Below are 19,352 nucleotides of genomic sequence, written 5' to 3'. Positions count from 1 at the left end.
CCAGTAAGCGTTAATAAACGTGTGCAGCATTCATGTATTCATGTTGATATCAGGTACTTATCAGGAGGGGTTTGAATATTATGTTTAAAGAAGCTGTTTATATCTTCCACCCTCCTGGGAGGGTGGAAGCTGGTGGCTGAACGGACAGTACACTGTACGCGTGATCCTGTGGTCCCGGGTTCGATCCCAGACGCCGGCGAGAAACAATGGGCAGAGCTTTCACCCTGATACTCCTGTAACCTAACAGTAAGTAGGTACCTGGGAGTTAGTCAGCTGTCACGGGCTGCTTCCTGGGGGTGGAGGCCTGATCGAGGACCAGGCCACAGGGACACTAATCCCCGAAATCATCTCAAGATAACCTTCCTGCTGTTTACTGGAGTGCTAAACATGTCCTCATACTGATTTTGTTAGGATTTCACTAATTTCTTTGTTATCCTGTGTGTAATTACCTAAGTGTAATTACCTAAGTGTAGTTACAGGATGAGAGCTACGCTCGTGGTGTCCCGTCTTCCCAGCACTCTTTGTCATATAACGCTTTGAAACTACTGACGGTCTTGGCCTCCACCACCTTCTCACTTAACTTGTTCCAACCGTCTACCACTCTATTTGCGAAGGTGAATTTTCTTATATTTCTTCGGCATCTGTGTTTAGCTAGTTTAAATCTATGGCCTCTTGTTCTTGAAGTTCCAGGTCTCAGGAAGTCTTCCCTGTCGATTTTATCAATTCCTGTTACTATTTTGTACGTAGTGATCATATCACCTCTTTTTCTTCTGTCTTCTAGTTTTGGCATATTTAATGCTTCTAACCTCTCCTCGTAGCTCTTGCCCTTCAGTTCTGGGAGCCACTTAGTAGCATGTCTTTGCACCTTTTCCAGTTTGTTGATGTGCTTCTTAAGATATGGGCACCATACAACAGCTGCATATTCTAGCTTTGGCCTAACAAAAGTCATGAACAATTTCTTTAGTATATCGCCATCCATGTATTTAAATGCAATTCTGAAGTTAGAAAGCATTGCATAGGCTCCTTGCACAATATTCTTAATGTGGTCCTCAGGTGATAGTTTTCTATCTAGAACCACTCCTAGATCTCTTTCTTTATCAGAATTCTTTAAAGATTTCTCACATAATATATAGGTTGTGTGGGGTCTATGTTCTCCTATTCCACATTCCATAACATGACATTTATTAACATTAAATTCCATTTGCCAAGTGGTGCTCCATATACTTATTTTGTCCAGGTCTTCTTGAAGGGCATGACAATCATCTAAATTTCTTATCCTTCCTATTATCTTAGCATCATCAGCAAACATGTTCATATAATTCTGTATACCAACTGGTAGATCATTTATGTACACAATAAACATCACTGGTGCAAGAACTGAACCCTGTGGTACTCCACTTGTGACATTTCTCCATTCCGATACATTGCCTCTGATTACTGCCCTCATTTTTCTATCAGTCAGAAAATTTTTCATCCATGATAGAAGCTTACCTGTCACCCCTCCAATATTTTCCAGTTTCCAGAACAACCTCTTATGTGGAACTCTGTCGAAAGCCTTTTTTAGGTCCAGATAGATGCAGTCAACCCAGCCATCTCTTTCCTGTAATATCTCTGTGGCCCGATCATAGAAACTGAGTAAATTCGATACACAGGATCTTCCTGATCGAAAACCATACTGTCTGTCTGATATTATATAATTTCTCTCCAGGTGTTCTACCCATTTAGTTTTGATTAGCTTTTCCAATACTTTCACTATTACACTTGTCAATGATACAGGTCTATAATTGAGGGGGTCTTCCCTGCTGCCACTTTTGTAGATTGGAACTATGTTAGCCTGTTTCCACACGTCTGCTACGATTCCTGTACACAGAGATGCCTGAAAGATCAGGTGAAGTGGAATGCTGAGCTCAGATGCACATTCTCTCAGAACCCATGGTGAAACGCCATCTGGGCCAGCTGCTTTGTTCCTCCCGAGCTCCTTTAGCATATTTTCCACTTCATCTCTAGACACCTCTATCCGCTCTATGTTGTTCTCTGGAATTCTTATTGTGTCTGGTTCTCTGAAGATTTCATTTTGTACAAACACACTTTGGAACTTTTCATTTAATGTTTCACACATTTCCCTTTCATTTTCCGTGAATCTGTTTCCCATTTTCAACCTCTGGATATTATCCTTTACCTGCAATTTGTTGTTTATGAATTTGTAGAATAGGCCCGGTTCTGTTTTACATTTATCTGCTATCCCTTTTTCAAAATTTCTTTCTGCCTCTCTCCTTACTGCTGTATAATTGTTTCTCGCATCTTTGTATCGCTGGTATGTTTGGGGGTTTGGCCTCTTCCTATACTGATTCCATTTTTGTGTCTTTTGGTCTCTTGCCCTCTCACAATTTCTGTCGAACCAATCCTGTTTTCTGGTCCTGCATCTCTGTTTTGGTATGAATGTTTGTGTGCCTTCCTCGTATAGTTTTAAAAATTTGGCATACATTTCATTTACTTCCCTGCCTAGCAACAATTCTGTCCAATTACACTCATTAAAAAAATTTCGAAGTTCCCCATAGTTGCCTCTCTTTAAATCGAGTTTATCAACTGTTTCAATGTCCCCATTTTCTTCTAGATGATATCTTAAAGCATATTTAATGTCTAACAGGACGTTTCCTTGGGAGGGGGTAACAAAAAGGAGGCCTGGTCGAGGACCGAGCCATGGGGACGCTAAGCCAGAAATTATCTCAAGATAACCTCAAGATACAGGCATTCAGTATAATGTGGAGGAAGAGTTTGGACACGGGATATACCAGAAGCTCTTAAATCAGCAGACATAGCTCCTCTATGCAAAGCACTAGCTAAGAATTATAGGCCAGTTGCACTGATGTTCCATATAATAAAGGTACTTGAGGGTGATTAGGAGTCAGGTCACCAGCTTTATGGCGACCAATGACCACAGCCCAGGCCAACATGGATTTAGTGTGGGAAGATCATGCCTCTCACAGCTACTCAACCACTATGACAAAAGCACTGAGGCATTAGAGGAAAAACAGAATGCAGATGTGGTATACACAAACTTCACAAAGGTTTTTGATAAATGTGACCATGATTTTGATAGCCTACTGACCTCGCAAAATGAGGTCAGTAGGAATAACAGGTAAAGTAGCACGATGGATATTCAATTTTCTGTCACAGAACACAAAGAGTAACAGTTAATCAAATAAAATAGAGTCCAAGCACAGTGAAAAGCTCTGTACCTCAGGGTACAGTCCTTTCTCCACTGCTTTTCCTTATTCATTATCTGATATAGACAGAAATACAAGTCACAGCCTCGTATCATCTTTTGCAGATGACACCATAATCAGCATGAACATTACTTCTGTTGAAGACATTAAAAAACTACAAGCAGATATTAATAAAGTTTTTGACTGGGCAACAAAATAACATGATGTTTAACAGTGATAAGTTCCAGGTACAGTACTTAGGAATGGTAAAATGAGGACCTAAAGAAAATGCAGCATTGTACAGGGTACAAAACACAATCAAATCTGCCTATAATAGGAAAACAACATGTAAAGGATCTGGGAATAATGTTGTGTGATGACCTAACATTTAGGGAACATAACCAAGGAAATATAGCGTCAGCCAGAAAAATTATAGAATGGATTACAAGAACCTTCAAATCCAGGGATCCCATCACAAAGGTCATACCTTTCAAATCACTTGTGCTGTCCCATCTTGAGTATTGCTCAATACTCATTTTGTCCTTCAGAGAAGGAGAGCTTGCTGAAATAGAGGGAGTACAGAGAACATATACGGCATACATAGATACGATAAAGCACCTAAACTATTAGGATCATCTCAAAGCTTTCCAAATGTACTCTTTAGAAAGGGACGAGAGAGAGGTATCAAATAACACATACATGGAAAATACTGGAGGGCCAGGTCCCAAATTTACAGTCAAATAACAACATACTGGAGTGAATGATAATGGAAGGAAATGCAGAATAGAACCTGTGAAGAACAAAGGTGCCATTGGCACAGAGACACTGTATGAACATTAGAGGTCAATGGTTGTTCAACATTCTCCCAGCAAGCATAAGAAATATTGCTGGAACAGACATGGACGTCTTTAAGAGAAAATGGGATAGTTTTATCAAAGAAGTGCCAGACCAACTGAGCTGAAGTGTGTACAGTATCTACTTAATGTAATGACCTATATGGGGCTGTGCACAGGTCATTAAATCTGGTGCACTGCTAAATCCTGGGGGTTAAAATGTTGGAAACTGTTTAGTCATATTTGGGAGAGCAACAGGATGGATGGTGGGTGGGGTGGCTGGTTAACTGGCTGGTAGATGGGTGCGTGGGGCAAGTGGGTGATTGGCTGGTAGGGGGATTGGTGGGCAGGCAGGCAGGCAGTGTTAGCAGGTTCGTGGTGGGTGTTTTTTTTTTTTTATTATTATTTTCTACCACAGACATGGTAGAAAATAAGAAAATAAGAGGTTCTTAAATCGAGGGGATACGTGGGCTTGTGTACCACTACAGCCTGTTGGACCAAGCTCACACAACTCAACCCTGGCCTGGGGCTGGGCTTGACAAAACAAAACAACATACCCTGGCCCTGGGTAGAGTGGGGGGAGAACTACCAAAGCCCACCAGAAGTGAGTCGCAATGTGGGAAATCATTCATATTTGCAAACATACAAGGCTTGAAATCAAAATCAAGAAATAAAGTTAAGTTCATAAATGGCCTCCTATTAGAATCAAACTCAATATTTGGTGCATTTACAGAAACCCACACAAAAGACCACATGGATAGTGAAATCTGGATTCCGAATTATAATCTATATAGAAGTGACAGAATAATTAGGTCAAGTAGAGGAGTAGGTCTGTATATTAACCCTTAAACTGCGCAACGCGCCTGCAGGCTCACGTCTGGTTTGCGCAACGCGCCTCCGGGTATTTGTATTTTTCACGTTCCATTCAAAACTCCCGCGGCTACATGGGGTTCACATCAGCTTCCTCAGGGCTCTTGTAAACAGACGCCATCTTTAAAAAAAATCGTGGTCCACATTCCCGGGTGTGGGAGCCTCAGTAGTGTGTGAGCAACCAAGGCTGGCGCTCGCAGCATGAGCGCACAGCACTGCTGTTCAGCATGTGACCACAGCATCGCCTAATAATGTCAAAATATATATATAACTTGTATTATTTAGCTATGATAGTGTTATATTAGAGCCTGAGTGTGATAATGACTGGGTCAATGTTCAAATATCAGTGATTCAATGCTGTTCACGATGTTCACAGCGCTAGCCACAGCACCAGAGCATTATTTCGTTCATCTAGGAATCTTCAAATGATTTCTTAGGTTCTTTTTCAAAATAAACGTGTGGTCAATTATTCATTTACAGGAATTAGTGACCAGGATTGTGATAATAGCAGGAATGTGGTTATAATTAGCGTTGTGCGTAGTATTGTGGAACGAGGAATTTTGATGAGGGAGGGAGGGCGAGAATTGAGGTAGCCTCAATTGTGTGTGTGGCTGCCACTCTTGTTTTGCTCACCATACTAGCTTAGTGGTTCGCTATGGGCAACACATATGTACATGGGTATATATAGTGTGTGTATATAGTGTAAGAACAGCAACAGGAGAATGTTGAGAGGAGCTATTTTGGTGAGGGAGGTGACGTAATCGTAGCGTCGTCTGCTGTGTGATTTTTCATGCAGTGTATGGTGGCCACTGTACTGTTTGGACACAATACCGGCTTACTTGCATAGTTCTGGTAAATAAAACATGTAGATAGGTATATAGAACATGTGTAATAAGAACTATAGCAATATGGTGGGAGGAGCAATGTTGGCGAGTAAGATGTTGTAGTGAGGGAGACTGGCTGGGTGTGGCTGCTCTCACTCATAATGTTCATTATATATGTTCTGAATGTGTTCATGGCCCATACGAGGCAGCTGCTATTGGCCCATACGAGGCAGCTGCTATTGGCCCATACGAGGCAGCTGCTATTGGCCCATACGAGGCAGCTGCTATTGGCCCATACGCGGCAGCTGCTATTGGCCCATACGCGGCAGCTGCTATTGGCCCATACGCGGCAGCTGCTATTGGCCCATACGCGGCAGCTGCTATTGGCCCATACGAGGCAGCTGCTATTGGCCCATACGAGGCAGCTGCTATTGGCCCATACGAGGCAGCTGCTATTGGCCCATACGAGGCAGCTGCTATTGGCCCATACGAGGCAGCTGCTATTGGCCCATACGCGGCAGCTGCTATTGGCCCATACGAGGCAGCTGCTATTGCCTATACGAGGCAGCTGCTATTGGCCCATACGCGGCAGCTGCTATTGGCCCATGCGGGGCAGCTGCTATTGGCCCATGCGGGGCAGCTGCTATTGGCCCATGCGGGGCAGCTGCTATTGGCCCATGCGGGGCAGCTGCTATTGGCCCATGCGGGGCAGCTGCTATTGGCCCATGCGGGGCAGCTGCTATTGGCCCATGCGGGGCAGCTGCTATTGGCCCATGCGGGGCAGCTGCTATTGGCCCATGCGGGGCAGCTGCTATTGGCCCATGCGGGGCAGCTGCTATTGGCCCATGCGGGGCAGCTGCTATTGGCCTATACGAGGCAGCTGATATTGGCCCATACGAGGCAGCTGCTATTGGCCCATACGAAGCAGCTGCTATTGGCCCATACGAGGCAGCTGATATTGGCCCATACGAGGCAGCTGATATTGGCCCATACGAAGCAGCTGCTACGCGGTGTTCTGAATGTGTTGATGGTGAATGTATATAGTGTGTGACAGTGTATAGTGTGTAAATAGATTGTATATATACACAAATTAGCATGATACATAGTAAATATGTGCTGCATATGTGTACACAAGTTTCATGCACGTAACACAGTGTCTACGGACAGTACGGATGTTGTACTGCGATATTATAGTGTACGTGTTCATTATACATTGGATTGGCACATAAAAACAATGAAAATGTATTTGGAAAGGTGCGCAAAAAATGAACGAAAATATATTCGCGGCAACTCGCGCGCCCCGCCCCAAGCGCCTCGCCCCGAGCGCCCCACCGCCCCCGAGAGCTTACGGCACGGGCGCACGGGGAATGATGACGTCACGCCCCAACTTCCGGACCCCATAGCAGCCAAAGTAAGTACAATTTCGACTTTTTTTTTGCATACCCATACTGAGGGAAGGGTTTTTGACACTTCAAAAAGAAAAAAGAATTTTTTCCAGAGAATTTATTTCCTGCGCACTGCGGGGGTGTCACATTTGGAGGCAACGCAGTTAAGGGGTTAAAGAGGAACTGGCATGCACAGAGCTTCTGAACTCATCCAATGAGGTGGTAGAGGTACTTGGAATCAAGGTAATAAATATTAACCCTTTAACTGCGCAACGCACAGTTAAAGGGTTAAGAGCCAGCAGGCCCAGGCTTCAGGTGTGCAACGCGCCTCCGGGTATTTGTATTTTTCACATTCCATTCAAAACTCCCACGGCTACATGGGGTTCACATCAGCTTCCTCAGGGCTCTTGTAAACAGACGCCATCTTTAAAAAAAATCTTGGTCCACATTCTTGGGTGTGGGAGCTTCAGTAGTGAGTGAGCAACCAAGGTTGGCGCTCGCAGCATGAGCGCACAGCACTGCTGGTCAGCGTGTGACCACAGCATCGCCTAATAATGTCATAATATATATATATAGCTTGTTTTATTTAGCCATGATAGTATTATAGAAGAGCCTGAGTGTGATAATGACTGGGTACAATGTTCAAATATCAGTGATTCAATGCTGTTCACAATGTTCATAGCACTAGCCACAGCACCACAGCATTATTTCGTCCATCTAGGAATCTTCAAACTACTTTTTAGGTTCCTTTTCAAAATAAACTTGTGGTCGATTATTCATTTACAGGAATTAGTGATCAGGAGTGTGATTATAATTAGCGTTGAGCATAGTAATGTGGTAGGAGGAATTGTGGTGAGGGAGGGAGAGAATTGAGGTACCCTCACTGTGTGGCAGCCACTCTTGTTTTGTTCACCGTACTAGCTTTGTGGTTCTCTATGGGGAACACACATGTACATGGGTATATACAGTGTGTGTATGTATAGAGTGTAATAACAGCAACAGGAGTATGTTGAGAGGAGCTAAGAACATAGGAACAAAGGTAACTGCAGAAGGCCTATTGGCCCATACGAGGCAGCTGCTATTGGCCCATACGAGGCAGCTGCTATTGGCCTATACGAGGCAGCTGCTATTGGCCCATATGAGGCAGCTGTTATTGGCCCATACGAGGCAACTGCTATTGGCCCATACGAGGCAGCTGCTATTGACCCATACGAGGCAGCTGCTATTGGCCCATACGAGGCAGCTGCTATTGGCCCACACGAGGCAGCTGCTATTGGCCCATACGAGGCAGCTGCTATTGGTCCATACGAGGCAGCTGCTATTGGCCCATACGAGGCAACTGCTACGCGATGTTCTGAATGTGTTGATGGTAAATGTATATAGTGTGTCCATATGTTGTAAATATACATTAATGGACATGAAACATTGTTGTGAATAACTGTATGATGGGAGGGGCAATGTTGGCGAATACAATGTTGGAGAAGTGAGGGAGGGCTGGCTGGGTGTGGCTGCTCTCACTCGCGGTGTTCTGAATGTGTTGATGGTGAATGTATATAGTGTGTGACAGTGTATAGTCTGTAAATAGATTGTATATATACATAAATTAGCATGATACATGGTAAATATGTGCAACATGTGTGTACACATGTGTCATGCACGTAACACAGTGTCCTTGGACAGTACGGATGTTTTACTGCCATAATATAGTGTACATGTTCATTATACATAGGATTAGTGCATAAAAACAAATAAAATGTATTTGGAACTGTGCGCACAAAATGAACAAAAATATATTCGCGGCAACTCGCGCGCCCCACCGGCCCCGGGAGCTTACTGCACGGGCGCACAGGGAATGATAACGTTACACGTCACCTTATGGACCCCATAGCAGCCAAAGTAAGTACAATTTCAAAATTCCATTGCTATACCCATATACAGTGAGGGGTTTTTGACACTTTCAGAACAAAAAAGATTTTTTTTCTGAGAATTTATTTCTTGCGCACTGGGGGGTGTCATATTTATAGGCCGCGCAGTTAAAGGGTTAATCTAATTATTATTTTAATATACAAACTGACAGATGCAACAGTTGAGAAATTCACTGAACAGATGCACAAAATAGAGAATATCCTTGATAACCTAGCAAACCCAGTACCAGATATTATCTTCCTTGGAGACTTCAATCTACCCAGTTTAAAATGGAGAATAGTAAACAATAACATTATAGCATGAAATCAACCTGGAAATAACCAACCACAAGTCGGAGAACTACTGAGATTCTGTGACAAATTCTCACTCAGTCAGCAGATTACAGAACCAACTAGGAACGAGAACACGCTGGACCTGATATTCACGAACAATGATGAGCAAATCAGAGACATTACTGTCTCAGACACTACGTACTCGGACCACAAGTTCATTGAAGTGCAAACTAACATTAATAACGGTAGTAGGCCCAAGAGAAACAACAAGCGAGAAGGGTTATTCAATAAATTCAATTTTAATAATAAAAGGATAAACTGGGAGAAAATAAACAGGGAACTTACAAACATTCAATGGGAAAATGTTCTAAGAAATGAAAATCCTACACAAGAAATAGAAAAACTGACTTCTGAACATATGAAGTCTGTCTGAAACATATTCTTTTGAGGAAAGCCAGAAAGAGGTCAAATGTAGAAAGAGAACGCAGACGACATTACAAAAGAAGGAAGAAATTAACTTAAATGCTGAAGCAGACACGACACTCCATACAAAGAAGAAATAATTTAAACAGGGAGATTGAAGAAATCGAACAGAGACTGAAGCATTCCTATTAGACTGAAGAAAGGCAACTAGAACAGAAAGCAATTCAAGAAATAAAGAAAAACCCAAAATATTTCTTCACATGTGCTAAATCAAAAGCAAAAAGTACTGCCAGTATTGGACCTATTTGTATTAGTGAAGGTTCATACACTGAGGATGACAAAGAAATTAGTGAAATCCTAAAAAAGCAGTATGAGGACATGTTTAGCACTCCGATACACAGCATGAAAGTGAAGATCCGAACAACTTCTTCATGAGTGATATCCAAACACCTGTAAATATAACTGATATCAACACGAGTGTAGCAGATTTTGAAAGAGAAATGGACAATATGCCCATGCACTCAGCCCCGGGTCCAGACTCATGGAATTCAATATTTATAAAGAAATGCAAAGTGCCAGTAGCACAGGCACTAAGTATAGTGTGGAGGAAGAGCTTGGACATGGAGGAGATACCAGATGCGCTGAAAGCAGCAGACATAGCCCCTCTACACAAGGGAGGTAGCAAAGCATTGGCAAAGAATTATAGACCAGTTGCACTAACGTCCCACATAATAAAAGTATTTGAGAGAGTGATCAGGAATCAGGTCATTAGATTCATGGAAACCAATGACCTCCACAATCCAGGCCAACATGGAGACCAATGACCTCCACAACCCAGGCCAACATAGATTTAGAGCAGGAAAATCATGCCTCTCACAGCTACTTGACCATTATGACAAAATCACTGAGGCATTAGAAGAAAAACAGAATGCAGATGTTGTATACACAGACTTTGCAAAGGCATTCGACAAATGTGACCATGGAGTGATTGCACACAAAATGAGGTCAATGGGTATAACTGGTAAAGTAGGACGCTGGATACTCAATTTTCTGTTGAACAGAACACAGAGTAACAATCAATCAAGTAACATCGAGTCCAAGCGCAGTTAAAAGCTCTGTACCTCAAGGTATAGTCCTTGCACCACTGCTGTTCCTTATTCTCATATCTGATATAGACAAAAATACAAGTCACAGCTTCGTGTCATCCTTTGCAGATGATACGAAAATCAGCATGAAAATTACCTCTGCTGAAGACATTGAAAAACTATAAACAGGCATTAACAAAGTTTTTGATTGGGCAGCAGAAAATAACATGATGTTTAATGGGGATAAATTCCAGGTACTCGGATAAGGCAAAAATGAGGATCTGAAACATAATACAGGGTACAAAACACAATCGAATCTGCCCATAGTAGGAAAACAGCATGTCAAGGATTTGGGAGTAATGATGTCCGACGACCTAAAGTTTAGGGAGCATAACCAAGCAAGTATTGTGTCAGCCAGAAAAATGATAGGATGGATTACGAGAACCTTCAAGTCCAGAGATCCCATCACAGTGGTTGTAGTCTTCAAGTCACTTGTGTTGTCCCGTCTCGAGTACTGCTCAGTACTCACTTCCCCCTTCAGAGCAGGAGAGATTGCTGAAATAGAGGGAATACAAAAAACATATACGGCATGCATAGACGAAATAAAGCACCTAAATTATTGGGATCGTCTCGAAGCTCTCCAAATGTGCTCACTAGAAAGGAGACGAGAGAGATACCAAATAATATACACATGGAAAATACTGGAGGGACAGGTCCCAAATCTGCACAGTATAATAACAACGTACTGGAGTGAACGATATGGAAGAAAATGCAGAATAGAACCAGTGAAGAGCAGAGGTGCCATAGGCACAATCAGGGAACACTGTATGAACATCAGAGGTCCGCGGTTGTTCAACGTCCTACCAGCGAGCATCAGAAACATTGCTGGAACAACCGTGGACATTTTCAAGAGAAAACTAGATTGTTTTCTTCAAGGAGTGCCGGACCAACCGGGCTGTGGTGGGTATGTGGGCCTGCGGGGCGCTTCAAGCAACAGTCTGGTGGACCAAACTCTCACAAGTGAAGCCTGGCCTCGGGCCGGGCTTGGGGAGTAGAAGAACTCCCAGAACCCCATCAAACAGGGCTTAGGGAGTAAAATAACTATAATGAACAGTATGCCCTATACTATATACTATAATTACTGCCTAGGGAAAGCAATGCTGTTGAGCATATTTAAAACAATTTTCTATTGTTGATTAAATTACACACTAGAAATTGGAGACGACGACATTTCGGTCCGTCCTGGGCCAAACTTTTTCTAAACTTTCTAACAAAAGTGACCTAACATAAGCCTTCTCCTCCTTTTATCTTTCTTTTTCTTTTATTTCTCTTGTTTTCTCTTATGATGCCTTTCTTATTCCTATTATTACACCCATTATTACACCTTACCTTCCGTACCTTTTGCCTTGCTCGTATCTTCCTCTAAGATTTCCCATCTCCTTGCCTCTCTCTTGCCTACTTAATGCCCGTGCCGCCCTTGTCTCATCACTATCGACTTAATAGTGATGAGACAAGACTTGATAGTGATGTTTCGGTCCAGGACGGACCGAAACGTTTTCATCTCTTCAATTTCTAGTGTGTGGTTTGGTCAACATTTTTCAGCCATGTTATTGTGACTCATCATCTGCACTTTTCTATTGTTCATTTTCATTTTGAGCTGGCAAGGTTTTCCTTCAATTTTGAAATTAAGATTTTCAGGTTTGCACGTGGGAAATATCAGAGAAGGTGAAATCTCTTAACCGAAAGGTTCTTCTAGTAGATTTTCATCATATGATAAGATAAAATTCAAATTTCATTTAATGAAATTTGGACATCCGGAGGTTCTCGTTAGTCTAGATTATTTTGGTCGCCCTGTACCACCATGAGCAAATCTGTATACGTATAACCATTCTTTCTGAGTAAAACTTTAAATGACTGCAGAATTTGCATCCACAACACAGACTAGCATAGCATACCAGGATTTAACCATGAGACAAACACACAGTTTGCTCACGTGCCCAAGCAGGAAGCCTGGTCAGGGACTGGGCAGCGGGGATGTTGAGCCCCGAATCAACTCTAAGGTAACTGCAAGGTAAGCCTACATCTAAGCGGTAAACACGGCTACAGATTGGGTAATTGAATCCCCATAAATACAAATGTTTTTGTACAGTAGTAAACAGTTTGAAATGAACATAACTTGTTTCAGAAAATTCTGGATTTTATTTGTTCAACTGAGGTTTCACTAGGTTTAGAATGTTTTTTGCCATCTTACAGGTACAGTATTAATGATCATTCGGAAGGAGTGTATAGTTTTTTGGTGTGTTCTTTGGTGTCAGTGAGCTGAATTTCCTTGGTAATGGAATGAGGTATGCTACTACTGTGCTTCTTGGTCCTAGACTCTGACGATACAATATGGTTTGGTCAACATATTTCGGCCACGTTATTGTGACTCCTCGACTGCACAATACAGCACTTTCTGTAAAGTATTTGAAAGTTCCTTATTCCCCAGGGAATGGCGCTCAAGGTTCCGGCATATTAAAGATTACGGTGACTCTGGGCAGCCACTGAGGTGCTACTCAGAAATGGCCATTTCATTCCACTCAGTGATTTTTTCCTATACATATCTATAGATTTTAATGTAACAAATTTGTTTACTACTAATCAAATAACATTGGACAAAACAAAAGGCAACTCACCATTCAAAAGGTTTGCTGGTGGTTCTGGAATAAATTACAGGATATAAATCAACATTTTATTGGTTTACTATAGTAAAATCTTTATTATTTAATGTTTTCAGACTGACACATTTCAATAATTGTTTAACATTAGAAGAGTTGGCAAAGTCTAGAGAGCTTCCAGTGCATGTGATTACCCACTGAATGAGAGCTGTGCTTGTGGTGTCCTGTCTTCAGTGTCCATAAATATTGGTCAAAGTTTGGGTTGTGTTTTGCATGCAATACCCCCCCCCCCCTCCCTCCCTCCTTTAGTCATCCATCATCCACTATGAGTAGACATACTTCATCTTGTCTTTTCTTCAGTTGTTCAGCAATTTATTACTATTGGACACTATTGTGCCTTAGTCCAGCATCTTCCCTGTATTATTGAAGTGTGGCACAACCAATACCTTCAGTCCTTCCTATACCTTCTTGTTTATTACCTTTAAAACACAGTAGGCTACATGTGGAATGCATGTCTTTTGACTTTATATTTGATCAAGTGTCTTTAGGCATAGATACCATACTACAAGCTGCAAATTATGCTTTAGGTCTAACATGTGTTGTAAATAATTAGATATTCCCAGTTGGGAAATATAGTGTGTGTTGGCCTCCATAGTATCTCCTGGGAGCTTATGCTTCTGGTATCACAGGGACACACCTCCATTGTCAAGCTCCTGAGAATTTCTTGGCCTACCAGGAACCACGACCAGAATCTGGCTCCCTCAGAGAGGCGAGGGGAGGACGTGGGGAACAAAGGTCGACCTCACAACTAAAGAGAGCCACTCGGAAAGTCAAAGGCTTAACAGAACAAACCACTGCTCTATGAAAAAGGAATGACATGAGGAAAGCAAGGCAGCTGATATTTGGCAACAGGTAAACCAGTCTTGTACCAGCTACCTTGGGTGTGTGTAGGTGGCAGTCCAGGACATCCAGCCACCCTTTACTAACTCACCTGATTTTTCTCCCTCCTGATGTCTCTTCTGCTTGGGCAATTTTTCTGCTATTCAGCTAAGGGGGTTTGACGTTCCTTGCGACATTGGTCCTGCACTTGGGCCGTGCTTTTCATACTCTAGCGCTTTACACCTGTTTGTGCCAACTACTTTGTCTCTCTCCTGCTACCTAGTTCCCTCTGGCTTTTGTTTCAGGGCTCACTTTCCTGGTACTGTGCAGAATTTGCCACTCTGCACGACACTTAACTTGCTGACCAAGCCACACACACCAGAAGAACAGCAGACTACGATGTTTCAGTCCAACCTGGGTCATTATCAAGTCGATTGTGTTTCACAATCGACTTGATAATGGTCCAGGAAGGACCGAAACGTCGTCGTCTCTTCATCTTCTGGTCTGTGGTTTGGTCATCATACCTTCAGCCACATTATTGTGACTCATTGTCGTGGAGAGGGGGGGGGGGCCCGTGTGCATGGGTGACAGCTTCTTCCTCATATCAACCTACCCAGGCTTTGTACCCTGGAGAGGCCACTCCAGACCGACAACCAGAACTCAACTCCATAGTCTCCTGAGACTGATGGATGCCTGCTATGTCTGCATACACTCACTTCTTTAAGGTGTTTACGTACCTCCTCTCCAGGTAGTGCTTGGGACTTGGTTGTCAGTTGATGAGTTCAATAGTTTATTTCCTGTTGATAACAGGAATTCCGTTAGGCTAATTGTGGTCACCTTAACCAGTGATTTGCCTTTGGTCAGAATGCAGCATACAACCGTTTACTAACTCAATTTTATCTAGTTACTGCAAGGTGAACAAAGGCATGAGAAACTGTCAAATGTCTTTCCATGCCTGGAAATCTTACTTCAGAACCAATTGGTTGTGATCCAACTGTTATTTAAAAATATAAACTTGGAATACTAATTTAAAAAAAAAAAAATATTTCCTCTTTCATGGGGGGGATTTGATATGTGAGGAATATTTGGCTTGCTTGCTGCTGTGTTATGGTCCCCCAGCTGTTGAGTGGGTACTTGGGCACTGATGATGTCCTTAGCTTGCTTGCTGCTGTGTTATGGTCCCCCAGCTGTTGAGTGGGTACTTGGGCACTGATGATGTCCTTAGCTTGCTTGCTGCTGTGTTATGGTCCCCCAGCTGTTGAGTGGGTACTTGGGCACTGATGATGTCCTTAGCTTGCTTGCTGCTGTGTTATGGTCCCCCAGCTGTTGAGTGGGTACTTGGGCACTGATGGTGTCCTTGGCTTGCTTGCTGCTGTGTTATGGTCCCCCAGCTGTTGAGTGGGTACTTGGGCACTGATGGTGTCCTTAGCTTGCTTGCTGCTGTGTTATGGTCCCCCAGCTGTTGAGTGGGTACTTGGGCACTGATGATGTCCTTAGCTTGCTTGCTGCTGTGTTATGGTCCCCCAGCTGTTGAGTGGGTACTTGGGCACTGATGGTGTCCTTAGCTTGCTTGCTGCTGTGTTATGGTCCCCCAGCTGTTGAGTGGGTACTTGGGCACTGATGGTGTCCATGAAGAAAACCTTGGGCTGATAATGCTATTTGGTTAGATAACTTGTCACCATGTACAGTGGTACCTCGCATAACGAATTTAATCCGTTCCATGTTCGTCATGTGAAACGGACGTCATACAAAACAAGTGTGCCCCATGTAACCAGTGTGATGCACTGTGTTTATTGTGAAATTCCCCCAGTGTGCATGACATCAAATGTTCCCCAAAATATAATTTTTCTTTGCAAAATGATAAATTACCGTCCCTGAACATGTCTATGTAAAAGTAATTACCAAATTCCACTTACTTTGGCTGTGAGGGAGTCGACAAAGTGCACTGTGACGTCATCAGGGGCTGGTCGCCCGTGTGTGAAGCTCCCAGACACGGTCGCGCAGGCCATTCAAGCACTGCATGTTGCCACAAATATATTTTCAAATATTTTTTCTATGCATTTCCAATGCGGTTTTATTTGTTTCTTTTATCGTATATGATGCATATTTGTGACCTTTACAATATGTATACAGTAGAATGTTCATAATTTTCCATGAAACTGTGATACATGTGTCAGTAATGTGTCCACAATAAATGTTTATTGTCACAATATTACGTGGTAAAAATTCACTAAAATTACAATATGTACAGTTTCACATACTATTTACACAGTAACACTGTATTACACACTCAGTACTTTGGAGGTGCGTAATAGTCAACGAAGTAGTCCATGGTACACAGCGCGACTTTGCTCTCCTTGCACCAGCTACAGATAGATTTTCGTTTCCTGTTTCATCATTCTGTGTGCTTGCAAATAACGCTCTCGTGTGCACCCTTGGCTTTAGTACTTGTAGGTGGTATGTAGCCAAGCTTGTAAAGCATAAGGTAGTATTGAAATGATTATAGGAAAAGCTCAGTTTGTAAGGTAGTCTTGAAAAGATCGCTTTGTAAGGTCCCACACAGGAAGAGATTCAGCTAGCCTCAAAGAGTGTTCATCAGTCAGGAAGAGATTCAGCTAGCCTCAAAGAGTGTCCATCAGTCAGGAAGAGATTCAGCTAGCCTCAAAGAGTGTCCATCAGTCAGGAAGAGATCAGGTATTCTTGAAAATATCAATGAACAACACCACCATGGAAGCCGCTAACACTGTATATCTATGCTACTTGTATCAGATGCATCATCATTGAACGCAGAAAACGATTCATCTATGTATCATCTATATAAATTGGAGATGGCAAGGGTGAGGCTCAGAGCTACAACTGGATACGCTCGCTGTATCATCCTCATAGGTGCTGCATCACTGGCATCCGACCGTTGTGTTAAGCCCTTATTGCGCCTAGCTTCACCAATGTTATGACCCCTTGTTCTTCAAACAATAGGGTCTGAATTGCACCGATTGAGCGCAGTCTTTCAACACCGTGTGGGACAGGTGTTTGAGTGCCAGAGGCACGTGTGCTACAAATGGTTGCTCACGCAGTACTAACCCAGCCAGCAGCCCTTGTCTTTCATATTCGTTATAACAAAAGGTTCGTTCAGTGTTTGTCGGGTAGGCTGCTCCATTATGACAATCTTTCTTTGTTTCAAATGTGTTCCATTTGTTTTGTATTTGTCACTTACGTCTCAATAATGGAGCAGCCTACCCGACAAACACTGAACGAACCTTTATGGCATTTGTCCATTTTTCAAATTGTTTCAACAGTTCTTTTATTTTTCGTTTTTTTTTTTATTTAAGAAACATGGAGTAGCCGACCTGTAGACCACCGAATGAACCTTTTTGACATTTGTACTGGTTTTCAAAATTCTTAATTTTTTTTTATTATTTACGTTTTTTGTATGTAAGAAACATGGAGCAGCCTACCTGCCGACCACCGAACGAACCTTTTGCTATAAGACAAATGAAAAATAAATATTGAACACATTTGAAGAAAGGAAAATGTCATAATGGTTTATTCAGTGTATGTAAGGTAGGCTTCTCCATTATTGAGACGTAAATGAAAATTACAAAACAAATGGAACACATTTGAAACAAAGAAAGATTGTTATAATGGAGCAGCCTACCTGCCGAACACCGAACGAACCTTTTTGACATTTGTTGTATATCAGACATTTCATTTCTTTTTTCCTGCAAAAACGTCAATGCTTTGCAACATCTCAGCAGTCACCCTTTTATATCCCAGCATCATTAGCATCTTTAAACAAGAACAACATAATTTATGTGTATCATCGGAGGCGTCTAAGAATGTGCAAGAAGCAGCGCGACCCCACCGTGTGGTGTTGACGTTACTCAAACCAGCGTTCGTCATACGGGACGATTTGATGCCGATCGGGCCATTCGTTACCCAAAATGTTCGTCTTTTGGGGCAATCGTTATGCGAGGTACCACTGTATTTCACCTAGTTAAGTAGTTACTCATTGTTACCCATTTATACCACTCATTGACACACTTACCACCCTCACATAGCCCACTCATACCACCCTCACATAGCCCATTCATACCACCCTCACACGGGGCAATTGACAGGGTGGACAAAGACGAACTCATTAGTACGGGTGGTACACGAACAACGGGACACAGGTGGTACACGAACAAGGGGACACGGGTGGTACACGCACAAGGGGACACGGGTGGTACACGCACAAGGGGACACAGGTAGAGACTGAGTGCCCAAATGAGCCACGGGGACGTTAGAAAGAACTTTTTCAGTGTCTTGAGTAGAGAAGTTAGAGGCATTAAATATGCAAAAACTTGAAGCTAGTAGAAAAAGAGGCGATATGATTGCTACGTACAAAATAGTAACAGGAATTGATAAAATTGATAAGGAAGATTTCCCGAGACCTGGAACTTCAAGAACAAGAGGTCATAGATTTAAACTAATGAAACAAAGCTGCCGGAGGAATATAAGAAAATTCACTTTTGTAAACAGAGTGGTAGACGGTTGGAACAAGTTAGGTAAGAGGGTGGTGGAGGCCAAAACTGTCAATAATTTCAAAACGTTATATGACAAAGAGTACTGGGAAGACGGGACACCATGAGCGTAGCTCTCATCCTGTAACTACACTTGGGTAATTACCAATCCACACACACACACACACCGCCCATGTATACTACACACACACCACTCACCCATACCAACACTTCATGAGACTTCTCCGACCCTGTTTGGACACTAAAAATATAGGGCTCCTCCTGACCACAGGTGTAAGGTGTTCAAAGGAATATATGAGAGTCTGAATGCGAGACAAAATGATCCCTTCCAGTGGCGGCACATCAGGGTCTTGAATTGGCCTGTGAGGATCTAGATAGACCGGGCATCAACAAAGTAGGCTGCCCGGGTACGAACTGGGTTCACACAACTTCCGCTCTGTCGACACTCCAACATCTTGGTTCTCCTGTA

At 42.7% G+C, this 19,352-nt stretch overlaps 1 protein-coding gene across 11 annotated transcripts in view; it reads left to right on the top strand.

Annotated features, from left to right (window-relative positions):
* Art4 (arginine methyltransferase 4) overlaps window positions 1-19,352 on the top strand; it is a 227,514-nt gene that overhangs the window by 131,690 nt on the left and 76,472 nt on the right. For 3 of the 11 annotated variants that reach the window (XR_011222364.1, XR_011222362.1, XM_069302682.1), the window contains one exon: window positions 14,218-14,393. The exons of 5 other annotated variants lie outside the window; for them this stretch is intronic. Coding sequence is in view for 2 of the 6 variants with exons in the window: in XM_069302682.1 (XP_069158783.1) it covers window positions 14,218-14,357 (140 nt within the window). In the remaining 4 variants the exon portion in view is untranslated. Of the gene's footprint in view, window positions 1-14,170; window positions 14,394-19,352 lie in introns of all 11 variants that reach the window. 3 more of the 11 variants (XR_011222363.1, XR_011222361.1, XM_069302681.1) reach the window with 1 other exon arrangement.

Source organism: Procambarus clarkii, chromosome 48 (assembly GCF_040958095.1).
Source record: "Procambarus clarkii isolate CNS0578487 chromosome 48, FALCON_Pclarkii_2.0, whole genome shotgun sequence".
NCBI classification, from domain to species: Eukaryota; Metazoa; Arthropoda; class Malacostraca; order Decapoda; family Cambaridae; genus Procambarus; species Procambarus clarkii.
Note: the sequence above shows the minus strand (reverse complement) of the source record. Positions and strands in the feature narration are given on the sequence as shown.